This window comes from Myotis myotis, unplaced genomic scaffold (genome assembly GCF_014108235.1).
Source record: "Myotis myotis isolate mMyoMyo1 unplaced genomic scaffold, mMyoMyo1.p scaffold_m19_p_40, whole genome shotgun sequence".
In the NCBI taxonomy this organism is placed as follows: domain Eukaryota; kingdom Metazoa; phylum Chordata; class Mammalia; order Chiroptera; family Vespertilionidae; genus Myotis; species Myotis myotis.
Window position 1 is genome coordinate 1,592,141 of NW_023416347.1, and position 16,242 is coordinate 1,608,382.

Sequence of the window (16,242 nt, forward strand, 5' to 3'; positions counted from 1 at the left end):
CCTGTGGACGGACTTGACCTTTTCATCAGGAGGCCTCACAGTTTGTCTTCATCCCAGGCTCCCTTCTGAAGGGTAGATGTGCCGCCCTTTCAGCAGCATCTCAGAGGGAAATTTACATAACTGAATGTAGATAAAAAGTCCAGTGGCTTACACATTTGCTTGAAAGTGTATCTGTAATGTACTTTAGTATACTGACCACAAAGATAGTTCTCCAGAGGAAAATGACCAATACCAAAATTTACAGGGGAGCAGTATCAATGGTAAGCTTCCACAGTATTTCAGAAAATCTGGCAAAAGTTCACAGTAATGGAGCAAGATATGGAACAGAAGAAATAATATTTGAGATAATGAGCCTTAGACATAATACATCTGTCTGAAGAAATGAACTTTAGAAACCCAACATCAGCTCCAAGAGGTTTCCAGGGGATTCCCCTTTTTAAGAAAGACTGCAAGACCTGGACAGCTCTTTCAGTGGTTAGGGCTGTGGATCAAGGAGCGAATGGTCTCTGTTTCCATTCCTGGTCAAGGGCCCAGACCTCTGTTGGGGGTTTATCTTTAAGCCCAGTGCAGAGCAAGTGAGGTAGACAACGATCGATGTCTCTCTCTCTCTCTCTCTCTCTCTCTCTCTCTCTCTCTCTCTCCCCCCTCACTTTCTCCCACTGTTCCACTGTCTCTAGAAGTCAATGGGGAAAAATGCATCCTAAAGTGAGGGGAAAAATGATAAAGACTGCAAGTTGGCTACTCATGCTTTCTGCTTAGTGTTTTTAGACATTAGAAATGGGGGTTTCTCTAGGAAAAGCAATTTCTCGTGCAACATGGGATCTACACTCCTCAGTTTTCAAAGTTATGTTGGAATCCCTCAGAATCACCTTCTCACATCGGTGAGTTAAATTTTTCACTCAAATACTAATCTAAGTTAAAAAATAATCATTTTATTCAGAAACCATTGGGTATTTTTGTGCATACATAAAAGCAATGAGGGGATCATGACTATGACACAAATTATGTAGGATTATTTTGAAATTTGTGGTCTTGATTCTATTAGCCTCTTATGTGAAAGAAGACAGGCTTCCACTGAGATCAGATGATTCTGATAAATATTCTTTATATAGATATGTTTTATTTATCAAGCTTTTGTGGTATAGGTGAATGTTTTACTTTTTAATACAACTGGGCTCAGAGGAAATATGCACCCGTATGCACCAGTCCTGGATCTTGCCACCCTTCCCAGACTTTCTCAGGGAGTCCTGCAGTGACCACCCTGGTTTTGCTTTCTGGCTGAGCTCTTACCACCTGTCATAGCAATCCTGCCCCATTGTTTTTGGGATGTCCTCCTCTAGAATGTCAGCTCCCAATGGCAGGGGATTTGATTCTTCCCTCATCTAGAACAGTCAACAGTGTCCACCCCCTTCATCCTTACTGATCATAGCTGTGCTTGCCCTTGACTGCTGCTTTCCATCCAGGCTGATTCATGTTTTCAGGTGCTTATGGGTGATACAGGAGAACACTGAGGGGTCAACTCCTAGGTCGAAGACTCCCCTATAGGAATCAGCACCTGGACATCCCTGGAGAGGCTGGGAGAGTCCTGTGAGACTCCTGTCCCTGAAGAACAGATCACTCCCTTGCCCATGTGAAAGCAAGGCTTATGCTTAATAGAGGAAGGTGCCTGGGGCTGCTGAGAGCATCACTCCCTAGCTTCAGTATCCTGGTAATCTACTGGGTGTGCATGGCCATCTGGGAGCACTGTGACCAGGAGGAAGAAGCAACCCCATGCTCTCTCCATTGGGGGTGGAGAAAACTATGGTGGGCCCGCATTTAGCACAGGTTCATGCACAGAATGAATAGAAACCATAGGATCGCCATTGACTTAAAGGTCAGCATTTTGCACCATGAGCCCCAGTGGGTGTGCTCACCAGGGCAATGCAAATGACAAAGAGACTTGGAGGCAGGGTAGTGACTGATGTTAATGTAAAAGGATGTGGATGTGCCCTAGCCAGTTTAGCTCAGTGGATAGAGTGTTGGCCTGTGGACTGAAGCGTCCCAGGTTCGGTTCTGGCCAAGGGTACATGCCTGGGCTGTGGGTTCAACCCTCAGTAGCGGGGCATGCAGGAGGCAACCAGTCAATGATTCTCTCTCATCATTGATGTTTCTATCTCTCTCTCCCTCTTCCTTCCTCTCTGAAATCAATAAAAGAAATATATTTAAAAGAAAAAAAAGAACATGGAATGCTGGAATGCTTGTAGTCCTGTACCCTTCCCAATCAACTCCCTTAATATGTGTGTCTTCACCCTCACCACAGTGTGGGAACTGAGGTAGCCAGGGATTTAAACAAGGTCACACTCAGAAGTGGTTATGTGTTTACTGCCAGTGAACACTAAAGAAAATCCTTTTTTCGAAGTTCACTCTTTTGAATCTTGCTCATGATGGCTTAGGGCAGCTCAAGGACAAATTGCACCTGGATGAAGAGAAAGTGAACCATTCTGACTGAGTCATGCAGTTAATTCCTACTAATCCCCATTCTTTTCCTTCACCCCTGCAAAGTTCCTCAGATTGATTGGCACCATGTGGTTGCCTTCATGGGGCCCATCAAGTTTGTCAGGTTCCCCCCCTGACTCCCTGAATTTGACTGCAGCCCCATGATATGCTTTGACCAATGAAAGGTGCTGGTAGTGAAGCCTGTCTTCTAACACAAGAGTCTGGAACCATAGACTGTCCACTCTCTCTGTTCATCTCTACTAATACCTAGCAGGTACCTACATGGTGGCTGCTCCTTTATCCTGGTCACTTGAGAACCAGGGTGGATATATGGCACGAAGAAAAAGATTCTTTAGTATAAGCCACTAAAGCTTCGGGGCTGTTTGTTACTCACTATAGCATATATCCTCTCCTAATGGATATCCATGAACAATTCTACTCTCAAGGAGGCAGCAGACCCTAACATTAGAAGTCAGCACTCTGTTATTAGAAACGCATGGATTGTTTTCCAGGCCTGCCTTTAACTCTATAATCAGGCATTTTACTTGAATTACTCTTCATAAAATAGATGGTTCAAACACCTCAGGTTGCAAAGAGGATTAAAGGGGAAATTGCTTGTAAATCATAGAATCCAGCGCCTGGCACCTGTAGTAAGTTTTCAGTCAGTGTTCGCTCCGTAGTTCCACAACGTGTGCTGACTACAGACATCCTAATAGCGTATGGAATGTAAACTTTTGTCCTTTGTATCCTTTCATATTATGTTTTTAAACAAATAGGATAGGATTATGTATATTCTCTCATAGCCTGCTTTTTCTCTTAATCATGTGATATTTTTATATTCAAATGAGATATCAGCCTCCTGGGGTGGTTCAGTTGGTTGAGCATGGTCCCATTCTCAGAAAGGTTTCCACTTTGATTCCCAGTGAGGGCACAGGAAGGGGGGCATGTGAGCTCAGTCCTCAATGTGGGGGTGGGCAGAATCCAGCTCATCAGTGAATATCTCTCGCTCTTTCCCTTCCTCTCTCTTTAAAAATCAATTAAAATATTATGTATATAAATCCATTGATATGTGTGGTCTTCAGGAATAATTGAAATAATACTTTTCACCTCAAGGAGCATTCTGAGCATTACAGAATCTGAAATAATATCTCCAAACAAAGAGTCAGTTGTAGACAACCCTCCCCAGACATCAGCCACCAGCCACTGAAGCCTAACGTTGTCATGTGCCAGCATCACTAAGGTTCCCAAACACCAATATTCCCAATGGTCAGTGAGTGACTGTAAGAAAAGTTAACTTCACATACAGGCAGACAGGGAAGGTCCAGTGCAAAACAAAGGCAGGTGGGACTTAGACAGGGCCAGACATGGCAGTTTGAGCAATCATAAATCACAGGCAACAACCATGCAGAAATAATAAAATGTTTCTGGACTCACAGTGGTAGACATGGGAAACTAGGGAGAGTCTACAACAATAAGGTGAACTAAGGCATAGAAACAGTGAAAGTTCAGGTTCCTTACTGGGAAATAAAAATTGAGGAAACCAATCAGGTGATGACAGGGATAGAGAGGAGGTTTGTAGCAAATAGATACCCCTAGACCACATGTCTTCATGGGCAACCCATTATTGGGTCCCCCTCCTCACTTAGGGAGTCTGAATCTGCTTGCAATAAATTTGCCACATTTTTGCTGAAATCTTCTGATCAGTTATTTTTCATTCTTTGGCTTTACAAGACAAGACCATGGGAAAATCCTCAGCTCACCATTCCTGTTACAAACTGGGATCTGAATTCCACCTGAGAGGGTTCAAACAGTATATTACACAAAATGCAATGCACCTAATGATGACTGAGTTTAACCCAGTGGTTCTCAACCCTGGCTTCACATTAGAATCACCTGGGAATCTTTTTAAAATCCTAACTTCTGGGCCTCATTCTCTGGAAATTCTGTTTCTTTTGTTATGAGGTAGGGCCACAACATTAGTAGCAAAGAAACAGGATATCCGGAGGATGAGGCCCAGAAGTCAGGATTTTAAAAAGATTCCCCGGTGATTCTAATGTGCAGCCAAGGTTGAGAATCACTGTTCTAGACAAGAATGCTAGGTATATGTGCAAAGGCTTGGAGTGAAGAACCAGCAGGTGTCCATTTTCTAAAAATTAGGGACTGGTAACAATGGGACAGGAGTCAGATCTAGAAGAGCTTTGTGACAACTTGAGAGTCTGTTCTGCAGGTGATGGGAGCAATGGGAGATGTGGAGCAGTAGGTGCAGGTTATTTGACCCAGATCCCCCTGTGGCTGAAACATAAAGAACAATATGGGTCTGAGGGATGTGGTAGAAAGACAAGGATGGAGATTGATGTGGTAGTTTTGGTGAGTGTGATAGTAAGTGTCCCATGATAGTGGCTGTGGAGGTGAAATAAGTCGTTGGATTCTGGACTGGACATTTAGGTATGGCCACCTGGATTTTCTAATTTTGAAGTGTAGAAAGAGGTATGAGTCAGTGATAATATGAAGGTTTACATTTGGCATCTGGAGGTATGGATTCAGCATCAGCTGAGATGCAGATATTCATAGTGGTGAGTGTAATGTTCATTGGGGATACCATAATTTCAATATTTTACCTGTTAGGGTATGCAATATTTCAGAGAGCACTTCATGAGTATCGGGAACTCTGAAGATCAGTTCAGGGTGAAAACTTCTCAGCCTGGGCAATTCGGCGGGCAAAGGGGCTTCGATCCCGGGCAAACTGCTCCCAGGGGCCCCTTCGGGCAGCCTGGGCTGGTCCAGCCCAGACAATCAGGAAACGGATGGAGACCTTCTCAGAGAAGTGCGCCTTTCTGGCCTTTTGGGGAGTCTCGGGGTCCGGATGCCGGGTGGGGGTTCCTGCAGACTTGAGCTGCCTTTGCAGTCGGAGGGGCAGCCGAGGAAGAGGCCAGGGAGGTGGTGGCTTCTCTCCTGGTAGATAGATGGCCACTCGGAAGGGCTCAGCTTCTCCCCATTCCTCAGCAGCTTCCACTCCCTCTGTCTCCTCTCCAGGTGGGTATGTCCAGTCCCTGAGGAGGGCACTCTGGGCCTGAAGGGAAGAACTTGGGTCTGAGCCAGCTGTCTCTGAATCATCTTTCTCATCCTCATTCTCATCTTCCTCCTCTGTATCTTCTTCTGGCCGGTACACCCAGGCCCTCAAGAAGGTACTTGTGGGGGGAATGGAAGAGGGACCCTCAGCTTCTCCCTCCTCCTCAGCTGCTCCTGAATCACTATCTTCCTCTTCCTCCTCTGTGTCCTCTCCTGGTTGGTACACCCAGGCCCTCAAGAAGGTATTTGTGGGGGGAATGGGAGAGGGACCCTCAGCTTCTCCCTCCTCCTCAGATACTCCTGAATCACTGTCCTCATCTTCCTCCTCTGTGTCCTCTCCTGGCCAACACACCCAGGCCTTCATGAAAGCACTTGTGGTGGGGATGGCTGACAGACCCTCAGCTTCCCCTGAAGCGTTGTCCTCCTCCTCTTCCTCTGTGATCTTATTGGGTTGATGCTGCCAGGTCCTGAGCAGGGGCCTGTGGCTTAGAACTGAGGAGTGTGGCTCTGGGTCGGCTTCTTTCTCAGCCTTTCCATCCTTTTCCTCAGATTCCTCCCCTGAATTACACTCCCAGGTAGTCAGGAGTTTAGAGACCAGGGTTGAATTATAGATTTTTTTTTGTTGTTTTCTTTTTAATTCGAGACCAAAGAGCAATTCAAGTAAGATGAGACTGCAGCTGTTGCATATTTATTAGTTAAACACATACCAGGATTTTGGTGTGAGCCTTGGTGTAGTCTGGAATGCTGTAATAAGTCTGATTGATTTGCTTAGGTGTGTGAGTGGTCATCTGTCAGACTCCCTGGGCATGGGGTAGAGGGCCATAGGCCATGGGACTTAAGTGCTGAAGGCTGTGACTGGGGAACTGGCATCAAGTGTAGTACCTGTGGAGAGGGGCTCTGTATATCTGAGATCTGAGGTGGTTCTCAATAGGTGAGGTTGAAGGGAAAAACAATCAGGGAAAGAAGCCTTTATAGAAGGATTCAAGGATGCCTCTCTGAGGGTGGACTATCACAGTTGAAATAGTACTTCATCCAGTTTGAATTTTCCAGGCATTCATTTTCTGGGCCACACATACTGAGTAAGGAGGAGGAGGTCAAGTAGATGACTATGGGGGCTGTGGCTGTGGAAGTGCAGGTGTAGTACAAAGAGTGTTGTGCATTTGTAGAGAATAAGTGAATTCATGGCCGCAGGGCCCTGATATTGACTTAAGAGTGAATGAAAGGTGAACCCATTTTTGGTGGTGATTGGATGTTAATATGTGGAATTTTAGTGTAATTGTTTGTAAAGGGGGATGTTTTCATGCTACATGCAATGTCCAGAGCTTAGGTGTTATATATGTGCACACCTGTCAGTTGTTGTTGAGGGCTGATACAGTGATCATTAGGAATGTGATAACATACATCAGTGACATCTGGGCTTGAAAATCTCTTCTGGTATGGGGAAGGCAGAAGGTAGGAGAGAAATACATTACAGAGTGGTGAGATAGAATTTTGTGAAAGAGGGTGATTAGAAAACAAAAACAAATACCAGGCCTCCTCAGAGCATATTACTGCTATCTTTGAAGTTGTGACTCTGGGAAAGAGGCTGTCTGAGAGAAGTGTGGTTCAGAGAATTATGTGACAGGTAGTGCAAAGTGATGGCCTTGAGTTCCAAAGGGTGAAGTGTATGCCTTCTTTTTCTGGGCCTCAGAGGGACAATCTGGGGCACCATAAGGGGAGAATGCCTGGTAAATCCAGTATCAAATCACTCACATTCACTTATGGCCAAAATCTCTCCCTACCCTACGTTGGGGACATCAACTGTATTGGCAAGAGGCAAGGGGACCTACATGTGAGGCTCAGAGCTCATGTATCCTCATCAGCTATTACTTTGATGGGACCAAGACCTGGTACCTCTTTAGATAAAGGTAGTAGAGGGAGAGGATGGTTGTGGAGGGTGGGGAGTGTGACAAACATAAAATCATAGGAGAGGTGCTGATCATGGGCTGAACTGTACCCATTATGACAGGATATGAATTTGGAAAACATGGCCATTGCCTTCTCTTAGGAGGAGTGGGGGCTCCTTTTTTTTTTTTTTGCACGATTTTTGTCCAGTCTTTTCCCCCATCCCCCACACCCCTTTCCCCCCACAAGAATAGTCAGTCCATTCCCTCTCTATGTCCCTGATTCTATTATACTCACCAGTTCATTCTGTTCATCAGATTATTTATTCACTTGATTTTTAGATTCACTTGTTGATAGATGTGTATTTGTTGTTCATAATTTGTATCTTTACCTTTTTCTTCTTCTTCCTCTTCTTAAAGGATACCTTTCAGCATTTCATATAATACTGGTTTGGTGGTGATGAACTCCTTTAGCTTTTCCTTATCTGTGAAGCTCTTTATCTGACCTTCAATTCTGAATGATAGCTTTGGTGGATAAAGTAATCTTGGTTGTAGGTTCTTGGCATTCATCACTTTGAATATTTCTTGCCACTCCCTTCTGGCCTGCAAAGTTTCTGTTGAGAAATCAGCAGACAGTCATATGGGTACTCCCTTGTAGGTAATTGACTGTCTTTCTCTAGCTGCTTTTAAGATTCTCTCTTTGTCTTTTGCCCTTGGCATTTTAATTATGATGTGTCTTGGTGTGGTCCTCTTTGGATTCCTTTTGTTTGGGGTTCTCTGCGCTTCCTGGACTTGTAAGTCTATTTCTTTCACCAGGTAGGGGAAGTTTTCTGTCATTATTTCTTCAAATAGGTTTTCAATATCTTGCTCTCTCTCATCTTCTGGCACCCCTATAATTCTGATGTTGGTACACTTGAAGCTGTCCCAGAGGCTCCTTACACTATCTTCGTATTTTTATATTCTTTTTTCATTTTGCTTTTCCGGTTGGGTGGTTTTTGCTTCTTCGCATTTCAAATCTTTGACTTGATTCTTGCGCTCCTCTGGTCTGCTGTTGGGAGTCTGTATAATATTCTTTGTTTCAGTCAGTGTATGCTTAATTTCTAGTTGGTTCTTTATCACAACATTGAGGGTCTCATTAGATTTCTTGAGGATCTTACTATATTTATCAGCGGTCTCACCAGTCTTTTTGAGGGCCTTACTAAGTTTATCAGCAGCTTCTAGACAGTTCTTGAGAGACCTTAAAAGTGTGGCTTTGAACTCTATATCTTCCATTTCTGTCAGTTGTGTCCTGTTTCTTTGTCTCCGCATTTTTTATGCTTTCTTGGTGCACCCCCTTGTGATCTTTGTGCGCAGTCTTGTTGTAGTTAAGCCTTGATTGTTGTAGGTAATACTGGGGGGGATTTGACCTCTAGGACAACTGGCTGTCGAGTGGTGGCTCCTTGGTGAGAATCAGAGACATCTGTACTGTGATGTGATGCTTGAAGTTTTTGCATTGTATCATCTGTAGGTAAGACTTTCCCATTCTCCTACTGTCCTGAGGTGATGGCCTATCATCCGTTTTTCTCCAGATGTAACTTTCTCTCTCCCAGATACAAACCATGGGCTCTGCTAATTTTCTCACTTTGCTGTTCTCCCCAGGGAGAGCCCCTCTGGTTCCACAGGTGATCCCACCCTCTCTGCAGTCAGACCTCAGCCCAGAGCTGTCACTTGGATATTTCCCACCCCCCAGATCTCACAGCTCCCAGGCCAGGGTAGAGATGGGGCCCTGGAGCTCAGCGGGGTATGGTTTAGGTTGTCCCCTCAACCACGGGAACCCATGGTACTGCCAGGGGGGTATGGTTTGGGATGCCCCCTCAACCACCCATGGTACTGCCCAGGGGGCCCCACCACCTGGGCTTGGTTGGCTATGTGAGTGAGACATTAGAGTTGGAAGCAGCTGAGGGAGTGATGAACAGGACATGGGAAAGAGAGCGGGAGACCCAACAAGGGCCTGGATGACAGCGACAGAGGTGATGAGAGGAGGAGCACAGAGGCTTTGGTGGGGGAGGATGGTGAATAGTTTGCTGAGCATTTTGTGTTGGAGGTGTCTTGGGACATCTAAGCTGGAAACAGATCTGGAGGTTCCCAGGAGAGGCTGGTGCTAGAGGTGTTGGAACCTTCTGGGAAGATTGCACTGAAAGCTGTGAATGTGCACAAGCTTGTCTTGAACTGAAAGTGGGGGTTGGGGGGTGATAGAGGATTGAAGTGACCCATAGAGAAACTAGTTCACAAAGAAATAGCGTAGCTAGTGTGGAGGCTGAGGGAGGGGAGGTTCAAAAAGGAAGGTCATGCCCTAACTGGTTTTGCTCAATGGATAGAGCGTCGGCCTGCGGACTGATGGGTCCCAGGTTCGATTCCGGTCAAAGGCAGGTACCTTGGTTGTGGGCACATCCCCAGTAGGAGGTGTGGAGGAGGCAGCTGAATCTAAGTTGAGTGGCCTTGGAAAAACCCAATGGATCACTTTAAGTGGACCTCCTGTTATGTTATAAATCCCACTTAAAAATGGGATTCAACTAATAGGAACGTAAAATAAACGCTGTTGCATGGTAAACAGGAAACCTCGCTTTCCCATGCTCTCACCTCCTGGCAAAGGGAGCTGGTGGATTCCAGGGGCCAGGGAGACTGGGAGGATGAGCAGGGACCCTGGAGACCCAACGCCCCAACAGCACTGCCAGTGACGAGCGGTGAGGAAAACTAGGACTCAATTCTACATCTCATTTTATTACAAAACCGTCCTTGTGTTCCAGAATCAATGGCTACTTAATACAAAATTCAAAGCACTCAGAAAATGGACCATGTTAACATTTCTTTCTCAGTACTTTAGCTCAAATGGAGAAAATCCTTATAGAACCCAAATCACCAGGTTTAGTACATCCCACAATGAGCACCTTTAGTAAGCAAGAGGAAAAAAAATGTGTCACGAACCTGGCCAAATACACACAGCAGTAGATGAGACTCCCAATGCAAACAAATGACTCCCGATAGAACATTCATAGAGTGTCCCCCCAACAAAGGTATACATAGGTCAGACTCCCAATGAATATGAATGACTCCCTTTGGAATATAAACATGGAGTGTCCACAAGAATGGTGTACAGAGGTCAGACTCCTGATAAAATGAATGACTCCCTATGGGATGTAAACATAGGGTGGTCCAAAAAATGTGCACACAGTGAAAAGAAATAATAAATCAACTCCTGAAGGACAAGAATGACTGCCTTTTGAACATAAATATAGGGCGCCCCCCCTCCAATGTACACACAGGTAAGACTCCGGTGGAAAAGAATGACTCCCAATGGAACAGAAAGTAGAGTTCCAAAAATATGTGCACACAGATTAACAGCTGACAACTCACTGAATTTTCACCCCTTTTCAAGTTTAACTGATTGGAAAAAATGGGTGAAGCCAAACTAAGCTTTGAATGAAGAAAATTTCTCCACTAGGCTTTTTATGGGGATACATAAAAGATAAAGTTGAGGAATCCAGGGCAGCTATGGAAAGAGATACGTACAAACACCAAACCGAAGGAACGATTCTTGTTGTTTGCGCCTCCTTCGCTTGCCTTAGTTCTGGTCCAGGCGCTGCTGCTGAGGAAGCAACGGAATCGCAAACACCAAGAATCACTGCGTTCTGTTTGTTCACATCTTCTGTCAACAGCAGCTTCGATGCCTGGACTGTGGCCCTTTCTGTGCCAGACACCTCATCCTTTATGTGTCCCCAAAAGAAAGTCCAGAGGATACATCTTTGTTCAAAGTTTAGTCTGGCTTCACCCATTACGTCAAATCTGTTAACCCTGAAATGGAGTGAAAATTGAGTTATCAGCCGTTAAAGTGTGTTTACATTTGGAAGGACACCCTGTGGTATATATATTTGGGGGACACCTCAAAGCACATATATTTCACAAGTGTGAACACATGTATGTAATATATTACAATTGGTTCCTACCCTTGGAAGTCACTCAGAAATAATAAATCAAAGTGTCATCCTCAATGGGGGACGCTGGGGCACTGCAGCCACTTTGCAAATCAGGCTGCACCTGCCTCTCGCACATGTTCCCCTCTGCACACTGTGGACACTTGCTGGGAGGGAGCGGGCAGGGCTGTTCACTGCCCCATCACCCAGGCCGGGCAGACGCAGTGTTTATAGAAATGTGGCCTCAGGAGCCAGCTGGAGAGAGGCAAAGCCTGAGGCCACCTGCCTGGAAGACCGCCCTGGCCTGAAGGACGTGGGGCCCAGGCCTGGCTTGGCAAGGCTCTGGGTTAACAGTGAGCCTGACTCTAGGGTCCACCCATGGCCTCCAGGTCTTTGTGGTTTGGCGGGTCTGGGCTTCTCCTGGGACCACCAGGCTTCCGGGAGAGGAAGTCACATTTCCGGACCATGAGGGTCCAGCCCTGAGCGAGTGCGTGCATGTGTGTATCTGCTCACCTGCACATGCACACACACATGCACAAGCACATGCATATGCACACACATGCTTTAATGGAGGTGAAGTAGCTAACACTTGTCCTAAGGGGCACACTCTCATAGTGGCGGCCTCTGGGAAGTCGGTTTGTCATTGTACTGTGAGCATCCCCAGGCCAAAGTGGATTTGTTCAAAAGATACCAGTGGCTGGAGGTACAAACAGGAGTTTCACATATGGGGGTGTGACCCTTAGGGCTGGCACAGTGTTGTCACTAACAGAACAAATGGAAGCAGCACGGGAACCCTTTCCTCCTTCTACAGCCGCTCGGGCACCGCAGGCACACAGGAGAGGAGGCCGTTGTCTTCGGAAGGCGTGTTGGTAGTTTGAAGGCTCTGGATCTGCTTTGGGGTCAGGAGGAGGTGGCCACTATGGGTCCTCTGGCCTTTCAGTATGGGTCATTGGTGGTCTTATATGATTTTTCTTTTTGATGGTTTTGGTATTTTGTGGGGTTTTTTGGTTTTTGTGTGGGCTTTTCCTAAATGTGGGAGGGTATTTGGTGGAGGAACTTGTAAAGGGAAGGGAATCTCCAGTATCTGGAAAAGGGAGAACCTATTTTTAAGGGGGTGGGATGTTCAAGGAAGATGAGGACTGAAAGCGTTTCAACACAGCCGGGCGGGCCGCTGGACACTTGTCTTTGTTCTTCCCTTTGTTCTTTTTGCGCCCAGTGGCTAAATGGTTATCCCCAGATCACCAGGAGAAGAAGAAAAGAACACAAAACAGCAAATAAATGAATTGAAGAACAACGAACAATAAATGACTACATTGGCTAAATGTATTTGGGAAATCAGAATCCTGTCCTGCCCAGAAGAGATGGAAACAATACCCACGGCACAACCAGAATTAGGACTCATGGTGAATCATTTAGGCTCCGACTCCACTTAACTAATTCAGTGGCAACCTTGTGCCAATGTTTTACTTAGCAAGTGAGGAGAAGTCTATATTGCTCTAGGACAGCCGTGGGCAAACTACGGCCTGCGGACTGGATCCGGCCCGTTTGAAATGAATAAAACTAAAAAAAAAAAAAAGACCGTACCCTTTTATGTAATGATGTTTACTTTGAATTTATATTAGTTCACACAAACACTCCATCCATGCTTTTGTTCCGGCCCTCCGGTCCAGTTTAAGAACCCATTGTGGCCCTCGAGGCAAAAAGTTTGCCCACCCCTGCTCTAGGAGCTGATACATTAGACCATTTTTCAATTTCAATATATTAAATTATTAAATAAGCATGTTTATTTAGTACTTGGCTTTTCTCACTCATCCTTTTTTAAAAAAATATGTTTTTATTGATTTCAGAGAGAGGAAGGGAGACAGTGAAAGAAATACAAAGATCAATGATGTTTCCATCACTGATCGGCTGCATCCTGGATGTTCCGTCCTTAGAATTGAGCCCACAACCCAGGCACGTGCCCTGACCAAAATCAAACTGTGACCTCCCGGTTCATGGGATGATGCTCAACCAACTGAGCTACACCAGCTGGGCTTACTCATCCATTTGAATGACAGGCTTCCTGACACCTTGGCTCACACACACTAACTCCTGCTCCTGTTCAAAGCCCTTGGAATACTTAATGGTAACTTTCTGTAGTAAAATGGGCTACCTCAACTATTCACTAATATATTTTTTAAATCCACACTGGAAGGTATTTTTCACATTGACCTTTAGAGAGAATGTGGAAGGGGGAGAGTAGATGGAGATAGAGAGAGAAACATCCATGTGAGAGTGTCACATCCACTGGTTGCTCCTCACATGAATCCCAGCTGGGGCCCAGGATCAAACTGGCAACCAAGGTACATGCCCTTGATCAGGAATGGCTAGGGCTCTACCCCTTTTTGATGCCAAAACACTCTCAACATCAAGAATGATTCCTGTTCAGCCCTGGTTTTGCTCTGTGGACAGAAAATAGGCCTGCGGACTAAAAGGTCCCAGGTTCGATTTAGGTCGAGGGCACATGCCTGGGTTGCAGGCTCCAACCCAGTAGAGGGCATGTAGGAGCAGCCAATCAATAATTCTTTCTCATTATTGATGTTTCTATCTCTGTCCCTCTCCCTTCCTCTGTGAAATCAATAAAAAATATATATTCAGAAAGTATTATTCCTGTTTAGGTCAATACGCATCCTCTACTCTAAACCTCCCCTTCATGACCTGTAAATTATAGTCTGACAATTGGTCTAACGTTCTGAGCATGTCATGTGCATGATCATAACTGATTCACCAGATTTCTGATGGAGGATTCAAGTTCATACATAGAAGAACCTCTGTTACTTCTTTCCCCCATCGCCACCTGCTGACCACAGCTCACACCACAAGATAAGTACCCACTACTCAATCCTGGGGCCACAGCCTGGTTCAGCATCTTCAGAGACCAAAGCAGCTTGAAGTGCAGGCAGTGCTCACAGGGGTTAAAGTTCAGGCACCATAATCCGTCAGAGCCGGGGTGGGATCCCGACTCCAACACTTATTTCCTGGGCCAGTGCTTCACCCTGTCAAACCTCACGTTCCCAGCACTGAAAAGGGGATAGGAATCGCGCCTACCTCACCCGGCAGTTAGGACTGAAGGTGGTAGATAAAGCGAGTCAACTCCCTAAAGTGTGCTGAGCCCAGGAAGCACCATTGCACGGCTGCGGCTACTATTATTTACCACTGACCTGCTCATTCATGGATCCCAATGACAGTTTGGATCTGTCAAGCATTTTTTTCACTGAAAGGTTTGCTAACTCAATTAGGCTGATTATATTCATTAAGTCAATTTAGACAATAACAGAAGTTGAGGTGGTAAATGTCACAACATTTAAGGAGCCAATATGAAAACCTCAGGCTAAAGAACCCCTCTAGATAAATCAAATGTTAATAAGCGTCATTATCATTTACCTGCATGTGACCATTTGACCGAATTCACCTGCTGTAAAGACTGCAAGCAGCTATGGCTTATGTCAGCCCTGCCCTAAGGGGCCCTGTGTCTCAGTGTTCTGGTAATTGCTGCAAGCACCTTTGAGAGAAAGCCGCCCTCGAGTTCCAAGTTCTGTCCGCTGCCAGACAGTCCAGTTTCTCCCTGTATGAGTCTGGGTCCCCAGAGACTAGCCAGGAACTGGAGTTCAGAGCAGTTGGGGGCTTGTTACTCCCTCTCGATTAAAAAAGACAGCCGCGTCCTCAGTTGCCAGCCCTTGCTGCGTGTGCCTCCGTACCTCTGCACTTCCGCACCTCCTCTGATTCTCAGTGTGCTTTTCTCTTTCCTTCTAGTTGTAAAATTTCCACTCAGCCAGCCTTCCTGTGGTTCTGGATGATGTCCATTTTGTCTTTTAGTTGTATTTTTGAATTTGTTGTGGGAGGCAGCAATTTCCGGTGTTTACCTATGCCACCATCTTGGTTTCTCTCTATTTACTTACTTTTAAAATATATAGTTTTATTAAGTTCAGAAGGAAAAGGAGAAGGAGGGAGATATATAAACATCAATGATGAGAGAGAATCACTGATAGGCTGCCTCCTGTATGCCCCATAATGGGGATCGAGCCCCCAACCTGGACATGTGCCCTGATCGGGTATGGAACGGTGATTTCCTGGTTCATAGTTTGACGCTCAATCACTGAGGCACATGGCCGGACTGGAAAAGATTTTAACAAAAAGATTTTGTACACAGCTTTCTGTGCAAGGAGTCTGAAATTAGCACATGCAAGGAAGACATTTAGAGAGCAAATATGCAGGTATCCTCTGAACAGAATTGAAACATTTAGGCTGTAAATCAATGAGCTAAATGTGTTTTAATTATTTCTAAATTAGTAATGGTTTTACTTGGGTTAATTAAACATTCATTCTTAATTTAAAATAAATGTAAATTGTTTTAAGTAGATGAAATCGTTGGACTTATGATGGGGGAGTATTGATTAGCATTTATGTTAACTACTTAGCTTCACTAACTGCTATAAAATTACTTAAAGTGAAACTGGACAACCAATGGGTCCATGCTGCTGGTTACTACTTGAACGAATGTAGCAGAGACTGGGTTGACTCATATATGGCGTTTATTCCATTAATGTGGGCAGAATGGGAGAGCAGCAGGCCATCCACAAACATCTGTTCTACTCTCCCCATAAGCCATCAGCTTCTCTTGGGTAGAATGATACACATTCCATGGGAAAGTAGAAATTACACCCTTGGGAAAGGAGGCAAGATACAGTGGTTAAGATGAGAGTTATAGGCAATGAGAGTTGGGGGTTCATGGCAGGCAGGTGCCTCAGGAAACAGTTTGCAGGCAATGAGGTTTTTAATCTAGGCCAGGGTCCTCAAACTTTTTATTTTTTTTTAAATTTATTTTA

At 45.2% G+C, this 16,242-nt stretch overlaps 1 protein-coding gene across 1 annotated transcript; it reads right to left on the reverse strand.

Moving 5' to 3' along the window:
* Window positions 1-5,155: 5,155 nt before the first annotated feature.
* LOC118654978 (protein phosphatase 1 regulatory subunit 15A-like) lies at window positions 5,156-6,956 on the reverse strand. Its single transcript, XM_036306287.1, has 2 exons — window positions 6,946-6,956; window positions 5,156-6,173 (listed from the first exon to the last, which is right to left on the reverse strand). Exons 1-2 carry the CDS (start codon window positions 6,954-6,956, stop codon window positions 5,156-5,158), a joined length of 1,029 nt encoding a protein of 342 aa, XP_036162180.1.
* Window positions 6,957-16,242: the final 9,286 nt, after the last annotated feature.